At 39.2% G+C, this 19,608-nt stretch overlaps 1 protein-coding gene across 4 annotated transcripts in view; it reads right to left on the bottom strand.

The window, feature by feature from the left end:
- RNF214 (ring finger protein 214) overlaps nt 1-19,608 on the bottom strand; it is a 50,298-nt gene that overhangs the window by 3,597 nt on the left and 27,093 nt on the right. For all 4 annotated transcript variants that reach the window (XM_045482949.1, XM_045482951.1, XM_045482950.1 and 1 more), the window contains exons 7-13: nt 2,850-2,946; nt 2,219-2,307; nt 1,525-1,615; nt 1,226-1,324; nt 627-1,003; nt 365-497; nt 46-150 (exon numbers count right to left, since the gene is read on the bottom strand). In XM_045482949.1, coding sequence (XP_045338905.1) covers nt 46-150; nt 365-497; nt 627-1,003; nt 1,226-1,324; nt 1,525-1,615; nt 2,219-2,307; nt 2,850-2,946 — 991 coding nt within the window. The remainder of the gene's footprint in view (nt 1-45; nt 151-364; nt 498-626; nt 1,004-1,225; nt 1,325-1,524; nt 1,616-2,218; nt 2,308-2,849; nt 2,947-19,608) is intronic.

Here is a 19,608-nt window from a genome sequence, read left to right as displayed (position 1 = left end):
CCCAGGCTCCTCCACATCCCGGTTTTCAAAGAAAAAGAGCCTTACGTGTGAAGACCTTCCAGGATATGAAACTTGGGCAGAAGGCAAGAACATTGGGGTACTGATTTGGGTCAATGGAGCAGGGAACAAGGCCCGGATCCGACCGAGTGGCTGTGGGCAGAAACATCGTCAGAGTAAGGAGAGGGAGTCTGAGCAACCCAGCAGGTAACAAAAAGAAATCATTTATTTCCCAGTCCAGCAAAGGAAGAAACCAGAGTAGATAACCCTGGCTGCAGTGCTGTTGGCCACCCCCAATTTCCCTGAAACCTGTCCTTTCCCTAACATCTCAGCAGGTCTGAGTTCTCCCCCAAGTAGCCCTTCTTACCTGAGTACTGGCTGCCACCCGCTCATGTTCTGCCAGTCGTGCAGCTACCAACTGGATCAGTTCCTCCATGGTCAGGCCTGCCATGGTGGTCCGTGCTGTCTTGATTTGCTGAAGGATGTTGGTCATCTGGGCCCTAAGAAACCAAATGTTGAGGGAGAGAAATTCTATGCTATACTCGTGGGAAATACCCATGAAACCTCTCCTATTTTAACCCACAGACATTTCTCTTACAAATTTTTAATCAGTCCTGAAAGATACTTACTTATTGCATTGTGGGAAGCGAGTCAGTAGCTTCTCCAGGATCTTCTCCAGTTTGTCTACTGGTTGGGGCCGGGGAGTTTCAGTAGAAGCCTTAACACCGCCCAAGCCTGGGGGAGGTGGGATGGAGGCAGCAGGGGGCATGTGTGGACCATGGGGGCCAACGAGGGAACCCAAGCCAGGGCTATTTCTCCCATGGGAGCCAGGAAGGGGCGGGGAAGGCTGGCTGGGCTGGGAGAGGGCAGGGTTTAGGATTGGGAAAGACAAGGAGCGGGGATCTGCGCTGGGCATAACCATGGGCACTGTGACCTGCCCAATGGAGAAGGGCATCCGAGGAGCCAGAGAAGGATTGGGTTGAAACACCTGAAGCATAAAGTCTGTCTGTAGAGCGGCAGAGGTAGAGAACGAGAGAGAAAGGAAGAAAATAAAAGTTTAGGAAACTGGAGATGTCAGTGAGCAATTCTTACGCCAAATAATACCGATAATAACAACAACAATGTTATAATACCAGTAATGAAACCAATTTCCTCATAAAAGGAACAAGTAAAGGCTGGCTGTGCCGGCAGCACAGAAAGGTAGCCTCCCCCACGCTGGCCCTCTCACCTCTGATGGGGGTGGGGGCAAAGTGGGAGTCGGGATCTGAGGAAGGCTGCTCAGCTTGGCTCCGTTCCTCACCAACTGGATATGACTATTAAACTGGTCCTGGAAAAGAGAGAAAGGAAAGGATTATCCTTTCTGCTGACTCGAGTAGGCTCTAGAGAGAGAACACCAACCAGTATCAGAAGAGCAAAGGCAAGGGCAGAGCCGACCCTAAGTGACAACGTACAAGGTCCGTCCCTATCACCAGGGTTTCAGCGCAGACTGAACTCCCTCGCTCAACCATCACCCATTACAACACTTACCCGAACATTCTTTTTCATCATCCGAACTCCATTCAGCCTTGTCTCCCACTCCTGTTTGGAACGAACGGTCTCTAGTGTTGGGGGGGTTGACCTTTCAAGAAACCAACAGGAATTTACAGAATTGAAGAAAGCCCTGCTCCTGACTCTCTGAGATAGCAGGACAGTGTCGGGCTAACAGGCCTGGCAAGGTCAGACCAGGTGCAGGAGGCGGCCAGGGCCCTAAGTCATCTGCTTCATTCTAACTCCAGCATTTTTTAAGCCAATTATTAAAGAAAGAGGACCCACCACAGAGGGTTTTTGGTCTGCCTGGAAATGCCACAAGGGCCCTCCAGATTCCACGGCAGAAAGAGAAATGACTGCGCGAGAAACAAGTCTCCAAAGATATCCGTTATGCTTCGACACCATAAAGAAATACTGTTTATCCAACCGGAACCAACACAATAAAAAATACAAAGCTATAAAATACGGGAAGAGAAATCACTGAACAATGACTAGTGTGCAGACAAGGATGGCCTTGAAATTCCTGCGAAGACAGACCAAATGCCAGATGAGCTGGCCTAGGGTTTGAAAAACCTAACAAAACAACTCCCCCTCCACCCACCCACCCCGCCCCTGCGCCCCGCTCAACACACACACACACATACACAAAACACAAAACTGCAGGACCTTGACTCTAGAATGGGAAGGTACTTACTTGAGGTAAGTGAGGTGCAGTTCTGCTTCTTTTTCTGCTTCTTCTAGTTTCAATACCAGCAACTCTTTCCGACTCTCTAGTGATAAGATCTGAGGAAACCACACACATACACACACAGATACTTTGTTAATTTTATATACCTGAAGCTAAACACGAAGTTAAAACAAATGCTTAGGGGCGCTTGGGTGGCTCAGTCGGTTGAGCATCCGACTCGGCTCAGGTCATGATCTCAGTTTGTGGGTTCGAGCCCTACATCAGGCTCTGTGCTGATCGCTTGCTCAGAGCCTGGAGCCTGCTTCAGATTCTGTGTCTCCTTTTCTCTCTGCCCCTCCCCCACTCACGCTTTGTCTCACTCTGTTTCTCAAAAATAAATAAATGTAAAAAAAAAAAATTTTTTTTTTAAGAAACCAAATGCTTACTTAGTGGCTATATGGTAGAACACTTGTATGGCTTAGTGGTAGAATACTACACTATGCTATATACAATAGTACAATACCATATGATACTAAAATATACTATATTATATATATAGTATACTATGTTATATAAGGTACTATAGCGTACTCTAAGACAACAGGTTCTATTATCTGGAAGCCTCATATCAAGGCTTTCCACACAGAGCTCTTCTCACCTCTGCTTTCCAGGCCCGTTCGGTCTCTTCCATAATGTTCCGATTTATTTCGCCATCCTGATTCTTGAGTCTATCTAGTTCCATTTCCCACACTTCTCTGTAAGGGAAGAAACCAAGAACAAGAGTAAGGAGAGAAAGACAAGATTGCTAAGGGACATCAAGGCAAAAGTAAACCTGAAATTGATCTAGCAGGTATGTTACAGGAAGTCTTACTGTAAGTATTAATATAGATCTAGGAGCAGAATGTTTAAAGTGGTCTGTAACTGCATAAAGGCCCCATATTTGAAAACACAAATGTTCATGTCTCCATTTGCTAAAAGAAAATGTTACCAAGAGCAGGAAAGAGTGCCCTGAGGACAAAATCCAATGAACGCAGAATGTTCTATGTTCGAGGAAGGCTCGGAACCATATCGCATTCCTCTTCTTTTTCAACTTGTCTTTTAGTACGCGTATGAAGAATGCAGGACCAAACACGGGTCCCGCTTAATACTCACTTCTAATGCAGCAAGCACTGAATCACTTCTAGGCATACAGATACCGGCTTACCGATTTTCCTATTTTCTTAGCCATAGTAAACATTCTTCAGAAGGAAAAAATGCTCTCTTCACATCTCAGGGTTTCATATTTCCATCAGTTTCCTCCCTTCTTACATCACCCTCCCAGCCTCATCCCGAGAATGTAATATACCCACTCAGGGTCAGGTGAGCAACTGCCCCGTGTGCCTGTTCTGAGGGGTTTTGCAGAATGTGGAGGGTCAAGCACCCTACTCAGGACCACAGGTACAGAGCCAGCAGGAGGAGCTCCTTACATGACACTGGACTATAGTTAAGTTTTGTGGCTGAAAGGCAAAGGAGTATCCAGATCAGTGGGAAAGAATATGGGAATGTTGAAAATTTTTCACTGTATTTTTAAAAGTTGAGAAGAAGAAAAGGTCAGGAAGAGTTACATCTTAAGAAAAATGTTCACACTTCTCTTCAGTAAAATAAATAATTTTAGTCCTCTTCTGTTTTTTTGGTAGCTTCACACATATGAAAGGGAGTGATCCACTTACAAGTTTTTGAGGTGCCTTCTCCTTACATCTGACCCTTCACATAGCCCTGCTCCCCATTTCACAAAGTGTGGGTGTGTATGTGTGTGACACATACAACCATTCACTGATTCACAAACAGTAGTCTGTCCCTCTACCGACAAGGTCAGATAGATAGAAATGACCAGGTAGGGATTTTCTTCTTAATCTCTATGTGTTGTCCTTCCCAAACTAACATCCTGCCAAAAGAGGAATTCTCTACTAATTCTTTAGACAGAAGTTCATAGGCAGTTGTGTTTTCCTGCTACAACACATACTCCTCAAGTAAAATACACACAAGGAGTCAGAATTCTCTAACCGTAAGAACACGTGAACTATGCCACGGGGTCAATCAATGATCCATTTAGCTTTTCTGGTCACTCCCTGACAATGGGATAACATGTAGAAAAACATGACAGCTGCCTTCTGTGATTGATGGTATTCTTGAAGATTACAGATGGTCACTGAGTGTCTCTTTCATTAAACACATTTATCAAACATAGGTACACATTTATATAAGAAAAATCCTTCTACCAAGTCCATGCGGACATTCCACAGATTCACACACAAAAATCTTCTCCTGTGGGGCAATGGCCACATCTACCTCACCAGGATCCAACAAGACAAAAGGAACTACTAACCATCACCACAAAAATGGTCAAAGAATTTTTAAACAGTCAAAAGTGCTCAACTTCATCAAATGGTAACTAGCCTCTAACATATGCAGCAGATCTGTAATCCACCCTAGAAAAAGAATCCGTTCCCCATAGTAGATGGTCATAAAAATCCTTGGTACAAGAGAAACCAGTAAGTCTATTTTAACTTTTCTAATTCCTGGTCTAATTTCTTTCTAGTCCCATACTTCTGTTATTTTGCATAGCTAGTTCAGGGAATCAATGATTCAAATAAGTAAACAGCAGACTGTGTAAGTCTGACTTGTAGTTCCCAATTTTTGCATACTTTTTAAAATTAACTTTATTTTTGATCATGCAAATAATACAAATTATAAAAACTTTAGAAAATATAAAAGAGTCTCATATAGAGGCTCCAACTCCTTTAGTTATTGGTTGTATGACCCTAGACAAGTTACTTAATTGTCCTAGGATTCAGTTTCGTCATCTGAAAAATGAGTAATACCTACATCATGGGACTGATGGGAGAATTTACTGAGAAAACACACATGAAGAATTTAATATGCTACCCAGCACACGTGAAGTATCCAAAAAATGTTATTTTTTTTTTAAGTTCATTCATTTATTTTGAGAGAAACATAGACAGGACGAGTAGGGAAGGGGCACAGAGAGGGAGACAGAAAACCCCAAGCAGGCTTTGCTGCCAGCAGAGCCTGATGCAGGGCTCGAACCCATGAAACTGTGAGATCATGGCCCGAGCCAAATCCAAGAATCGGACACTTAACCAACTGAGCCACCCAGGCACCCCCCAAAACAAATGTTATTTTTAAAGTTTTTGGCAGGGGGGGGGTGGGTACCTGGGTGGCTCAGTCGGCTGAGCATCCGACTTTGGCTCAGGTCATGATCTCGCGCTTTGTGGGTTCGAGCCCCACGTTGGGCTCTGTGCTGACAGCTCAGAGCCTGGAGCCTGCTTTGGATTCTGTGTCTCCCTCCTGCTTGTGCTCTGTCTCTCTCTCTCTCCAAGAATAAATAAACATTAAAAAAAGTTTTTTTAATAAAGTTTTCTTTTTTTAAGTTTATTTATTTAATCTCTACCGTGGGGCTCGAACTCATGACCCCAAGATCAAGAGCTGCATGCTCTTCTGACTGAGCCAGCCAGGCACCCCCAAAGTATTTTTTTAATTCAATTTCTCACAATTGCAATACTCACAAAAAAATCATTATTATACTTCTCTCCAGTCTTTTAAAATAAATATTTGTATATTTATGTACACATACGTAACATATAAATCCATTATGTGTACTTTCAAACAGAAACTGTGACCTTTGTCTTACTTTTTTAACCTATCTTATTTTTACATATCATTAAGTATTCTTCAAAAATGTGAATTTTTATTTTTATTAAAAAATTTTTTTTAGTGTTTATTTTTTTTTTTAATTTTTTTTTTTCAACGTTTATTCATTTTTGGGACAGAGAGAGACAGAGCAGGAACGGGGGAGGGGCAGAGAGAGAGGGAGACACAGAATCGGAAACAGGCTCCAGGCTCCGAGCCATCAGCCCAGAGCCCGACGCGGGGCTCAAACTCACGGACCGCGAGATCGTGACCTGGCTGAAGTCGGACGCTCAACCGACTGCGCCACCCAGGCGCCCCTTTAGTGTTTATTTTTGAGAGATAGAGACAGAGTGTGAGCGGGGGCAGGGTCAGAGAAAGAGGGAGACATAGAATCTAAAGCAGGCTCCAGGCTCTGAGCTGTCAGCACAGAGCCTGACGTGGGGCTCGAACCCACAGACTGTGAGATCATGACCTGAGCTGAAGTAGGACACTTAACTGACTGAGCCACCCAGGCACCGCCAAAATGTGAATTTTTAAATAACTATCCACTGTACATACATACCATTATCTATTTAGGTATTAAGTTATTTTCAATTTGACAATTATAAATACTATTATAAGCATCTGTGCATGTATACTAACACAGGTTAATGATAAAAATAATGTACCTAGATTGAAGAGGAAGCTACTCAGAGTAGTTAAAAGCATGGCCTCTGGAGCCAAAAACTAAGCTCTGAGTTCAAATCCAGGCCGTATTACTATCTATGCGACCCTCTGGCAAGTTACTTACCCTATCATAAAATGGGGATATCGAGAGTCTACCTCTCACAGAGCTGTTATGTATATTATGAGTTAACATATGTAAAACACATAGAACAGTCTCTGGCATATAGGAAGAACTTAATGTTAGTTATCTCATTTGGATGGTAGAATGTCCTCCTTCAGAGAAACGAAAATATATGCATATGAATTTTCCACCACAAGGCGTGGTGGAACTCAGTGATTTTAATGGAGAGAAGCAGATGATAAGTGTCTTGTGAAATCCTCTCAACAGTCAGACACAGAGCTAAAAATTAAGATGGGTCCTCAGCCCAAGTGTCTTCCTTTCAGAATATACTATACTCGAGGCAAGGCAAAAGGAAACAAAACAAAAACTGTTGAATGAAGGGGTTGGCTCTCCTGAAGTGGGGGTAGAGGTTATAAAATCTAAAATCTTTTACTCCGAAACGGACACTAACACTAACCGATATAGAATGGATGAGATCAGACATAAGCAGAAATATTTACCCCAGGCTTCAATTGCAAATGTACTTGTTTATGAGACTAGAATTCTTCCTTGATTCAACATAATTCAAGAAATCTACTTAGCAGCAAAGGGTGCTAGGCACCATGCTAAACCCTGGGAATATAAAGATGCCCAGTTCCTGCCCCAAAAAACTCGCAATCCAAGAGTCTGCCAGGTGAACACAAGGAGCAAGGAAATACTGGGCAGAACAAACAGTATGTGCAAAGGCCAAAGAGTAAGAGAGCATTCAGCTGAGAAGTGGTCCAGAAAGTTGCAGGCAGTGGATGCAGGAGTCTAACGTTCAGGGGTGTAGTCTGGGCAAGGGGTACAGATCAAGGTCACAACCATAAAGACAGTAGTGGAAGCCCTAGATATAGAAGAAATAATCTAGAACAGCAGTTTGCAAAACATAGTCCACAGTCCCCAAAACCTTTGAGGGCCTGGTCTATGAAGCAAAAACTAATTTCATAGTAACACTAAAATTACTTGCCTTTGTCAATCTCATCTCCTCATGAGTCTACAATGGATTTTCCTGACCTAGGCTACACAACACATGATAGTATCATCACTGATGGCTAATGGAATATATGCTTCTGTATTCTTATGTCTTCTAACATGTCTTAAAATAGTAGGTTGAAGGCATAATTTAAGCTCTCAATTTTTTTTCCCTTCTCAGTACTTCTGTTGTGCTTTTATAGCTATCTTTATACTTGCTATAATCTCTATAATCTCATTATTGTCCAATAAATAATCACTGTAAAATTTCCAAGTTCTCCAGGCATCTAGGTAGAAACAAGAACTTATCATTTTGTTTACAATAATTTCTTTTAATTTTTAAAAAATTTCTCATTAAATGAAAAAAATTTTTCTTAATGTTTATTTTTGAGAGAGAGAGAGAGCGAGCATGTATGCGACTGGGGGAGGGGCAGAGAGGGCGAGGGAAACACAGAATCTGAAGCAGACTCCAGGCTCTGAGCTGTCAGCACAGAGCCAATGCAGGTCTCGAACCCACAAACCACGAGATCATGACCTGAGCTGAAGTCAGACGCTTAACTGACTGACTCAGCCACCCAGATGTCTTGAAAATGTTCTCATTTTTAAGTTCTATCTAAAATGTATTACTTTACAATATAACTTTTTCTAAAATAAAAGGAAATTTATCTGTACTTTCCTCTTACATTGAAAAATGAATCACTGGCTCAAAAAAGGGAGACGAGAAGACTCATTTTCTCAACCCATAGCTGCAATGTATACATCTCACAGATCCTAAAAAGGATGCAGTGACCTACAGTTTTCTGACTCATGGAAAGAATCTACTCCAAAGAAATTGGGCAAAATTATAAATAAGAAACCGAAGTACGACAAAAGCCATCTTTTCCTTGACTTTATAGACGCTCACAATTTACTTTACTGTATCTTAAGCCACAGAACATTTTTAATTATATTGTGCCAGTTAAGTTATAGTGACATTTTGAGATCATTCAGACTTTAAAGAAAAAGGAACTATTTTAAAAGCAGATGTGATGAAGTCTTTAAAATTCATAAAAATCTCATTAAAGGCTTTCAAACCAGAAATGAAAAAGCCACCGAAGAAGCATCTTAGCCAGGGAAACTACTGTACTGCATTAACCAGAGAAGCACAGCCTTGTCCAGCTGACATTGCTACATGCCTGCTGGATGAAAAGTCAGTAAAATAAACGATGGCAATGTCACTTTTTGATGATACAGTAACTCATCAAATTAAAGATTCTGCTGCAAATTTGAAGACTTAGTTAAGATCTCATCTGAAGAATTGTAATTTTGCTTTACAAACCAACAAATCTACAGACGCAATTAGACTTGCTATTTTTTTATTCGTCTAGTATGGGCACCAACTAAGCATCAAAGATAATGTTGTATGTGAATTCTTGGCAACAAACATAAGTTATGCTCCCATAATCTAAGCTGAATGACTTTTTATTTTCATGGTTTAAGCTTTACTTAACGATGTTGTGATGAAGCCATAGAGTGTAATAATTTTATTAAATCTCAACCTCTAAAAATAAACATTTCTAAAATACTGTTTGATAAAATGCTACAGACCAAAGTATATGGCTGTCTCATGGAAAAGCACTTGTGAGACCATTTGACTTGTGAGTTGAACTAGCCTCTTTTTTCATGAAATACCATTTTTACTTACAAGAACCACTGAGAGACAAACTATGGTTATTTGAACTTCAGTGTCTGGCAGATATGTCCTTGAAAATGAGTGGCGTACTCTTGCTATTTCAAAGGAAACAACTGACAATATTTATCACCTACAACCAATTTTGAGCTTTCGGGCAAAAATTAGTACTTTGGAAAATGTGTACCAGCCACTGGGAGCTTGCAAGATTCCCACTAGGTAAAGACTATTCTGACGAAATCGATGGTGACATCAACAAATGAGGTTCTTCATATGCTGTACGGTAAACTGTGCCAACACTTAGAAGGTCTGAATAATTCTAAACCAATAGTTTCCAAATTATCAATGCACTGTGCTACCAAATCAACTATGGAACCCACTCAGAACCTCAGAGCTGGCATAAAAATTATTCTAAGCTGAAGACATCTGAGGTTCAACAGATGCAGAAGAAAAGCCTTCTGGGAGCTTCCCTTATCTTCCTAAAAGCAGCAACTTCTGGGAAATAAGGATGTCATAAATTCTTCTTCAGAGCAGACTTACTCCCAGGAGAGAGAACATGAATAAAAACTACGCTAAATCCGTTCTCCAAGAGAGTTTTATGGCCCTGAAGAAGAACGAAACCACTCATACCTACAGACAAATATTATCACGAACTTTTGTTATCATAAGCTTAAGTTTGTTTTCCTGAAAAGCCACTTATCTTTCCAAAAAGTCCCATAAGTGTCTTTTCTCCCCACCCTCCTAAGAAGTCCCTTGTTTTCCCGTAAGTACCTCTCTCCCTGTCCCCCTCACCTATTAAGATGGTAGATAAGCCCCGAACTCTAACCACCCTTTTCAGCTACTCATCACTGAGCTCTTCCACATGTGTATGCATGTTGTACTTATGGGTTGTTTTCTTACTCCTGTTAATCTCTGTCAATTAAATGGGCCTCAGACATTAAACCCAACAGGGTAGAAGGAAGGGATTGTCCTCCTCTATACAACACAGTTAAAAATTCCATTCAAAGTGCAACTTAAGCCAACAGATTCAACTAACCTTTAAGATACCAGTCAAGTTTTGGGGTACTATCAAAAATATCCACAATTATCTTTAAAAAAGGCTATTAAAACACCCTTCCCTTTTCCAACTATCTGTGTATCACCAGATTTTCTTCACATATTTCAATCAAAACAACATACTGCAGGGGCGCCTGGAGAACTCTGTCAGTTAAGGTCGGACTCTGGATCTGGGCTCAGGTCACGATCTCACAGTTTGTGAGATCGAGCCCTGAGACAGGCTCCATGCTGACAATGTGGAGCCTGCTTGCAATTCTCTCTCTCTCTGCCCTTCCCCCCATCAAAATACATAACAACTAAACTTAAAAAAAAAACAAACCCACGACGTACTGCAAAAGATTAAATGTAGAAGTAGATAGGAGAATTAAGCTTCTTTCACTAAAGAGACTTACAAGAATGTAAACAATTGTAACTCTTCTAATTAAATGTACTTTTGCTTTGGGTTAAGATTTCTTCGGACACAAAATGCATGAGCCACAAAAGAAAAACCTAGTAAACTGGAAAACTGGATTTCATCAAAACTTAAATTTCTGCATTTCAAGAGACACTGTTATAAAATGCAAAGGCAAATCACAGAATAGGAGAAAATATCTGCAAAACACACATCTGATAACAAACTAGCATCTAATGGGGCACCTGGGTGGCTCTGTTGGTTAAACATCTGACTTCAGTCCAGGTCATGGTCTCACAGAAGAGATTCACCAGTTACAGCTAAATAAACTTACCAGAGACCATAGCTGCTGCACATCAAACAAGGGTATGATGTTTAAGTCTAGCTAAGGAAATAGCTCAATAAGACAAATGTTTTTGTTTTTTTTTTTTAAATCGAGACTTTTTTGGGAATGCAAGCTGGTGCAGCCACTCTGGAAAACAGTATGGAGGTTCCTCAAAAAACTAACAACAGGGGCGCCTGGGTGGCGCAGTCGGTTGAGCGTCCGACTTCAGCCAGGTCACGATCTCGCGGTCCGTGAGTTCGAGCCCCGCGTCAGGCTCTGGGCTGATGGCTCAGAGCCTGGAGCCTGTTTCCGATTCTGTGTCTCCCTCTCTCTCTGCCCCTCCCCCATTCATGCTCTGTCTCTCTCTGTCCCCCAAAAAATAAATAAACGTTGAAAAAAAAAAATTAAAAAAAAAAAAAAAAAAAAAAAACAACAAAACTAACAACAGAACTACCCTACAACCCAGCAATTGCACTACTAGGCATTTATCCAAGGGATACAGGTGTGTTGTTTCAAAGGGACACATGCACCCCCATGTTTAGCAGCACCATCAACAGTAGCCAAAATATGGAAAGAGCCCAAATGTCCATCGATGGATGAGTGGATAAAGAAGATGTGGTGTGTACACACACACACACACACACACACACACACACACACACACACACAATGGAGTATTACTCGGCAATCAAAAAGAATGAAATCTTTCCATTTGCGACGACGTGGATGGAACTGGAGGGTATTACACTAATTAGTCAGAGAAAGACAAAAATCATATGACTTCACTTATATGAGGACTTTAAGAGACAAAACAGATGAACATAAGGGAAGGGAAACAAAAATAATATAAAAACAGGGAGGGGGACAAAACAGAAGAGACTCATAAATATAGAGAACAAACTGAGGGTTACGGGAGGGGTTGTGGGAGAGGGATGGGTTAAATGGGTAAAGGGCATTAAGGAATCTACTTCTGAAATCACTGTTGCACTATATGCTAACTAATTTGGATGTAAATTTAAAAAAAATAAAAAATGAAACAAGTTAAAAAAAATAATAATGACTTAAAAATGGAAAAAAAAAAATCAAGACTTTTTGGAGAAGTACATCAAAATCCAGAGTCTCTACAATATACTATTCACAATACTCAGGACTTAACCATAAATTACCAACATACAAAGAAACAGGAAATATGATCCACAGTCAAGAGCAGGAGTTGGTAAACTATGGCCTGTGGGTCAAATTCAGGCTGCCAGCTATTTTTATAAATCAAGTTTTGGGGGGGAACATAGTCATGCTCATTTTATTTACATATTGTCCATGGCTGCTTTCATGCTACAACAACGGAGTTGAGTAGATGCAACAGAGACTATATGGTCTGCACACCCTGAACACGATATGGCAATCAATCTCTTCCCTCTACCCTGACCCACTGACAATAACTGATCTACTTTCTCTCACTATTGGTTTGTCATTCCTAGAAGTTCATGTAAATAGAATCATAAAGTGTGTAACTTTTATGCTGGTTTTTTATTTAGGACAATTTTTCTGATTCCAACTCCTGGTTGACAAAAAAGAAAACTCAATGAACAGAAACTTCAAGGTCACCAAGATGCTGGAATTAGCAGGCAAGAATTTTATTTTACTTCATTTTTTAAAGTTTTTTATTTTATTTATATTATGAGAGACACAGAGAGCAAGTCAGGGAGGGGCAGAGAGAAAGACAGAATACCAATTAGGCTCTGCACTGACAGTGCAGTGGACATGGGAGCTTGAACCCATGAACCATGAGATCAGAACCTGAGCTGAAATCAAGAGTTGGACGCTTAACCAACTGAGCCACCCAGGTGCCCCAGCAGGCAAGAGTTTCAAAGCATCTACTTTAACCATGAAAAAGGACATAAAAAATATGCTCTCAAGGAGTGAACAAATAAGAATTTTCAGCAGAGAAACAGAACCTATAAAAAAGAGATAAACTGAAATGACAGAACTCTGAAAAATACAATACTGGAAATATGAAATTCACTGCCTGGGCTTAACAACAGAATGGAAACGATACAAGAAAGAATAAACGAACTTAAAGATAAATCAATATGAGGAACAGAGTGAAAAAGATTGGAAAGAAAAGAACAGAGCCTCCATGAGCTGTAGGACAATATCAAAAGGTTTAACATATGTGAAAGCAGAGTCCCAGAAAGAAAGGAGGGAATGGGACAGAAAAAATATATACAAATTATATCAGAAAATTTCACAGAATTTGGTAGAAGACATAACTTTACAGATTAAGAAGCTCAAAAAAAAAACCCTAAACAGGAAAAATATGAAGAAAATTACACCCGGGCAGATCAAAGTCACACTGCTGAAAACCAAAGAGAAAAACTTGAAAGAAGCTATAGAAAAAAATGAGACAATACAGCGAAGGAAACAACACTTAAACAGTCACTGACTTCTCACCAGAAAGAAGGGCAGCCAGTTTATATTAGAACAACTGCACAGACAAAATTGTATAACATTCACACAGTAGGGGCACCTGGGTGGCTCAGTCGGTTAAGCGTCTGACTTCAGCTCAGGTCATGATCTCACAGTCCATGAGTCCGAGCCCCACATCAGGCTTTGTGCTGACAGCTCAGAGCCTGGAGCCTGCTTCAGATTCTGTGTCTCCCTTTCTCTCTGCCCCTCCCCTGTTCACACTCTATCTCTCTCACTGTCAAAAATGAACAAATATTTTAAAAAATTGTTTTTAATATTCACACAATGGACCACAACTCAACATTAAAAAGGAATATCTATTAAAGAGTCAATAATTAATAACCTTCCAAAACAAAAAGCACCAGGCCCAAAGGGATCACTGGTAAATACTAGCAAACATTTAAGAAAAACCGTACAGGGGCGCCTGGCTGGCTTGGTCGGTGGAGCATGCAACTCTTGATCTCAGGGTTGTGAGTTTAGCCCTATGGTGAGTGTAGAGTTTACTGAAGAGAAGAGAAGCGAAGAGAAGAGAAGAGAAGAGAAGAGAAGAGAAGAGAAAAGAAGAGAAGAGAAAAGAAAAGAAAAGAAAAGAAAAGAAAAGAAAAGAAAAGAAAAGAAAAGAGGAAAGGAAAGGAAAGGACCTGTACTAATTCCCTATAATCTCCTTGAAAAGACAGAAAAGAGAGAATACTTCCCAGCTCGTTCTATGAGGCCAATATTATCCTAATGCCAAAATCACACAAAGACACGAGAAGGAAAGAAAACTACATGGGGCACCTGGGTGGCTCAGTTGGTGGAGCATCTGACTTCAGTTTAGGTCATGATCTGATAGTTCGTGAGTCTGAGCCCGCATCAGGGTTGCTGCTGTCAGCGGCAGAGCCCGCTTCAGATCCTCTGTCTCCCTCTCTCTCTCTGCCCCTTCCCCACTTGTGCTCTCTCTCAAAAATAAAGAAACATTAAAAAAAAAAAAACTTTTTGTAGAAAAACTTTTCTACAAAAGAAAAACTTTTTCTACAAAAACTTTTTGTAGAAAACTACAAACCAGTATCTCTCATGAACATAAGATGCAAAAATCCTCAACAAAATTTTAGCAGATCAAATCTAAACAAATATAAAAAGAATTTACACCATGACCAGGTGGAATTTATCCTGTGTATACAAAACTAGTTCAACATTCAAAAGCCGGTTAATGTAATCCAATCACATCAAAAGACTAAAAAAGAAAAATTACAGATCCTATCAAAAAAAAGCATTTGACAAAATCCAACATTCATGAAAAAACCTCTCAGTAGGGGTGCCTGGGTGGCTCAGTTGGTTAAGTGTCTGACTACAGCTTGGGTCATGATCACACATCTCATGAGTTCAAGCCCCACGTCAGGCTTTGTGCTCACAGTTCAGAACCTGGAGCCTGCTTCGGATTCTGCATCTCCCTCTCTCTCTCTGATCTTCCCCAACTTGCACTCTGTTTCTCTCTCTCAAAAATAAATATTTAAAAAATACATATTAAAAAAAACTCTCAGTAAACTAGAAATAGAGGGGAACTTTCTCAACTTGATAGACTACCTGCAAAAAACCTATAGCTAACATCATACTTAATGGTAAGAAATTTGAAGCTTTCCCACTAAGATCAGGATGTCCCTCTTACCACTCATCAATATCATACTGGAAGAATACAATAAGGAAAGAAAAGGAAATCAAAGGTATACAGATTGGAAAGGAAAACAAAAATATCTTTGTTTGCAGATGACATGAATACCTATGGAGAAAATTGGAAAGAAGCAATAAAAAAACCCTCCTTGAATGAATAAGAGTTTAAGTAAGGTTGAAGGATACAAGGTCAATTACTTTCCTATATACCAACAATGAGTAAGTAGAATTTTAAATTAAAAACAGAATACCATTTCATTAGCACCCCTCAAAATGACATACTTAGGTGTAAATCCAACAAAATATATTTAAGATCTGTATAGGAAAACTATAAAACTCTGATGAATGAAATGGAAAATGAACTAAACAAATGGAGAGCTATTCCACGTTCATAGATAGTAAGACTCAACATTGTCAAGATGTCCGTTCTTCTCAACTTGATCTATAAATCCAATGCAATCTCAATCCAAATCCCAGCAATTTATTTTATGGATGTCAACAAACTGATTCTAAAGTTTATACGGAAGGCAAAAGACTCAGATTAGCCATCACAGTACTGAAAGAAAAGAACAAAGTTGGAGGACTGATGATACTGGACTTATAAAGCTACAGTAAACAAAACAGTGTGGTTGTGGCAAAAGAACAAACAGATCAATAAAACAGAATAAAGAGCCTATTTCAGACCCTCATAAATATAGCCAACTAGTCTTTGACAAAGGAGTGAAGGCAATAAAATAAAGCAAAGAGATTCTTCAACAAATAGTGCTAGAACAACCGGATATGCACATGCAAAAAAAAAAAAAAAAAAAAGAATCTAAACACAGACCTTACACTTTTAACAGAAATTAACTCAAAATAGATCAGAGACCTAAATGTAAAATACAAAACTATAAAACTTCTAGATGATAACATGAAAGAAACTCTAGCTGAACTTAGGTATGGTGATGCCTTTTTAGATACAAAACAGACATAATTCATGAAAGAAATAACTGATAAAGCGACCTCATTAAAATTGAAAACTTCTATTCTGTAAAGGATAGTATCAAAAGGATTAGAAGACAAACCACAGACTGGGAGAATATGCACATCTGATTAAGGACTGTTAAACGCACAAAGGACTCTTAAAACTCAACAACAACCAACAACCTGATTTTAAAAAATCAGCTCAAGTCCTCAACTGACACCTCACCTAAGAAGACACACAGGGGAAATAAGCATATGAAAAGGTGCTTCACATCAGTTGTCATCGGAAAAACGCAAATTAAAACAGCAATGAGCTATCAACACAGACCTATTAGAATGGCCCAAACTGACAGCACCAAATGCTGACAAGGACGTGAGCTAACCCTCACACACTGCTGATGGGAATGCAAAATGGTGCAGTCACTTGGGAAGACAGTTTGGCGGTATCTTACAAAACTAATCATTCTCTTCCTATATGATCCAACAACTGCACTCCCTGATATTTACAGAAAGAAGTTGAAAACTTAGGTCTACATAAAAACCACACATGGATGTTTATAGCAGCATGATTATGTTTACTCATAACTGCCAAAAACTGGAAGCAATCAACATGGCCATCAGAAGATGAATGGATCAAAAAGCTGTGGAACATCCTGACAATGGAATAGTACTCAGCACCAAAAAGAAAAGAGCTATCAATCAAGTCATGAAAGATATGGAGGAACCTCAAATACATAATACTAAGTGAAATAAGCCAATCTTAACTACATACTGTATGATTCCAACTATATAACATTCTGGAAAAGGCAAAATTATGGAGACAGTAAAAAGATCAGTGGTTGTTGGTGGGGGAGGTGTGAGAAAAGAGATGACTAAATAGAGCAAGAGGATTTTTAGGGCAGTGAAAAATACTCTGTGTGATATTATAATGATGGATATATGTCATTATACATTTGTCTAAACCCACAGAATGTGCAACACCAAGAATGTACAATACCAAGAGTGAACCCTCAAGTGAACTATGGAATTTGGATAGGTTCACCCTTGGTAAAAAAAAGAAAAAATGTCCCATTCTGGTGAAGGATGTTGATAATGGGAGGCTATGCATGTGTGGGGGCAGGGGGCACATGGAAAATCTCCATCCTTCCCTCTCAATTTTGTTGTAAACCTAAAACTGCTTTCAAAAAGAAAATCTTAAAAAAAAAAAAGGAATAAACTATTGACATACTTCACATCCAGGACAATATCATGGATAAATCCTTAAAATATGCTGAGTGAAAGAAGTTAGATACAAATCTCTAGAAAAAATAAGTGTAATCTACAGTGACAGAAGGCAGATCAGTGTTTACCTGGGAACTGAGGGGAAGTAAGGACAGTCATTGAGAAGGAACACAGAACATTTTAGGGTAATGGGTATGTGCTATACTTTGATCATGTTAGTGTTTACATGTGTGATTAATTTGTAAAAATTCATCTATGTGCAATTTAAAGTGCCTTTTATTAACGTATATTATATCTAAAATTTTTTAATTATTTAAAAATCTAAGGGACAATAATTCTAAGTTTCTACAATTAAGACTCTGAAAATTTTTCAAATACCTTATCTGAGAAAAATACAAGTCTTTCTAATACAACATTAGTAGCAGGTATGTAGTTTTTCTTTATAATGAATACTGCCAGTGAATAATGTAACAGATGTGTATTTGGGAAAGGAAAGGCCAAATTAAAATCAAACTCTAAAGAATATTCAAGAATTAATATTCGATTTACATAGTAAAAGAGTAGACCTAAATTCAACCATATCAATAATTACATTAAATATAAACTGACTAAAGCCTTTATTTATTTATTTTTTTTTAATTTTTTTTTTTCAACGTTTATTTATTTTTGGGACAGAGAGAGACAGAGCATGAACGGGGGAGGGGCAGAGAGAGAGGGAGACACAGAATCGGAAACAGGCTCCAGGCTCTGAGCCATCAGCCCAGAGCCCGACGCGGGGCTCGAACTCACGGACCGCGAGATCGTGACCTGGCTGAAGTCGGACGCTTAACCGACTGCGCCACCCAGGCGCCCCTAAAGCCTTTATTTAAAAGGCAGCTTGTCAGAAGAGATCAAAAAGAAAGATCCAATTATATGCTGTCTACAGGACACATAAAAATGTAGATAAGCTAAAGATGAATGATGGAAAAATATACACCATATAAAACATAAACATGAGACTGTAGTATTTATATCACATAAAGTAAACTTTAACATAAAGAATATGACAAAGATAAAGAGAAACATTTCATAATGATAACATGGCCAATTTGTCAAGAATATATAATAATCATAAATATATATGTATCTAACAATATAGCCTCAAAGGATAAGAAAGAAAACTTCACAGAATTAAAAGGAAAAAGAGGGAAGTCTATAACCATAAACATTTTAACTTTACTCCCTCAGCAATCAATGTAACTAAATTTTTAAAAATTAAAATAGGGGCGCCTGGGTGGCTCAGTCGGTTAAGCGTCCGACTTCAGCCAGGTCACGATCTCGCAGTCCGTGAGTTCGAGCCCCATGTCGGGCTCTGGGCTGATGGCTCAGAGCCTGGAGCCTGTTTCCGATTCTGTGTCTCCCTCTCTCTCTGCCCCTCCCCCGTTCATGCTCTGTCTCTCTCTGTCCCAAAAAAAAATAAACGTTGAAAAAAAAAAAAATTGAAAAAAAAAAAAAAATCAAAATAATATAGATCAATGTTCTTCAGTAAGTATAGACACAAATATCCCTAAAAAATAATAGCAAGTCAAATCCAGCAATATATAAAAACAAAAGTGTATCTTGTCCAAGTGAATTTATGCCAAGGATGATGACTGGTTTAACACTTGAAAAAAAAAAAAATCAATGTAATTCACCTTATTAACAGAATAAAGGGGAAAAACTATTTGATAATTTTAATAGATGCAGAAAAACTATTTGACAAAACTAAGCATCCAACCATGTTAAGAACTCTCAGAAAATCTGAAACAGAAGAGAACTTCCCCACTATGATAAAGAGCATCCACAAAAAAGCTATAGCTATCATCAAGCTTAATGGTAAAATAGTAAACATTTCCTCCTAAGAGCAGGAACTACTCTACTCTACCACTTCTATTCAACACTATACTGGAGGTCCTAGCCAGTGCTATAATGTTTACAAGAAATAAAAGGCTTAAGATTTCAAAGGAAGAAATAAAACTGTATGTTCACAGAAGCTATAATTGTTTACACAGAAAATCTTAAAGAATCTACAAAACTACTAAGACATTCATGTGTAAATTTAGCAAAGTAGGAGGTACAAGATTAATATATAAAATAAATTGTATTTTTACAAACTAGCAAGAAATGGTTGGAACCTTTTTTGAAAATTTACTTCTGGGGTGCCTGGGAAGCTCAGTAGGTTAAACGTCCA

This window comes from Leopardus geoffroyi, chromosome D1 (assembly GCF_018350155.1).
Source record: "Leopardus geoffroyi isolate Oge1 chromosome D1, O.geoffroyi_Oge1_pat1.0, whole genome shotgun sequence".
Taxonomy (NCBI): Eukaryota; Metazoa; Chordata; class Mammalia; order Carnivora; family Felidae; genus Leopardus; species Leopardus geoffroyi.
Note: the sequence above shows the minus strand (reverse complement) of the source record. Positions and strands in the feature narration are given on the sequence as shown.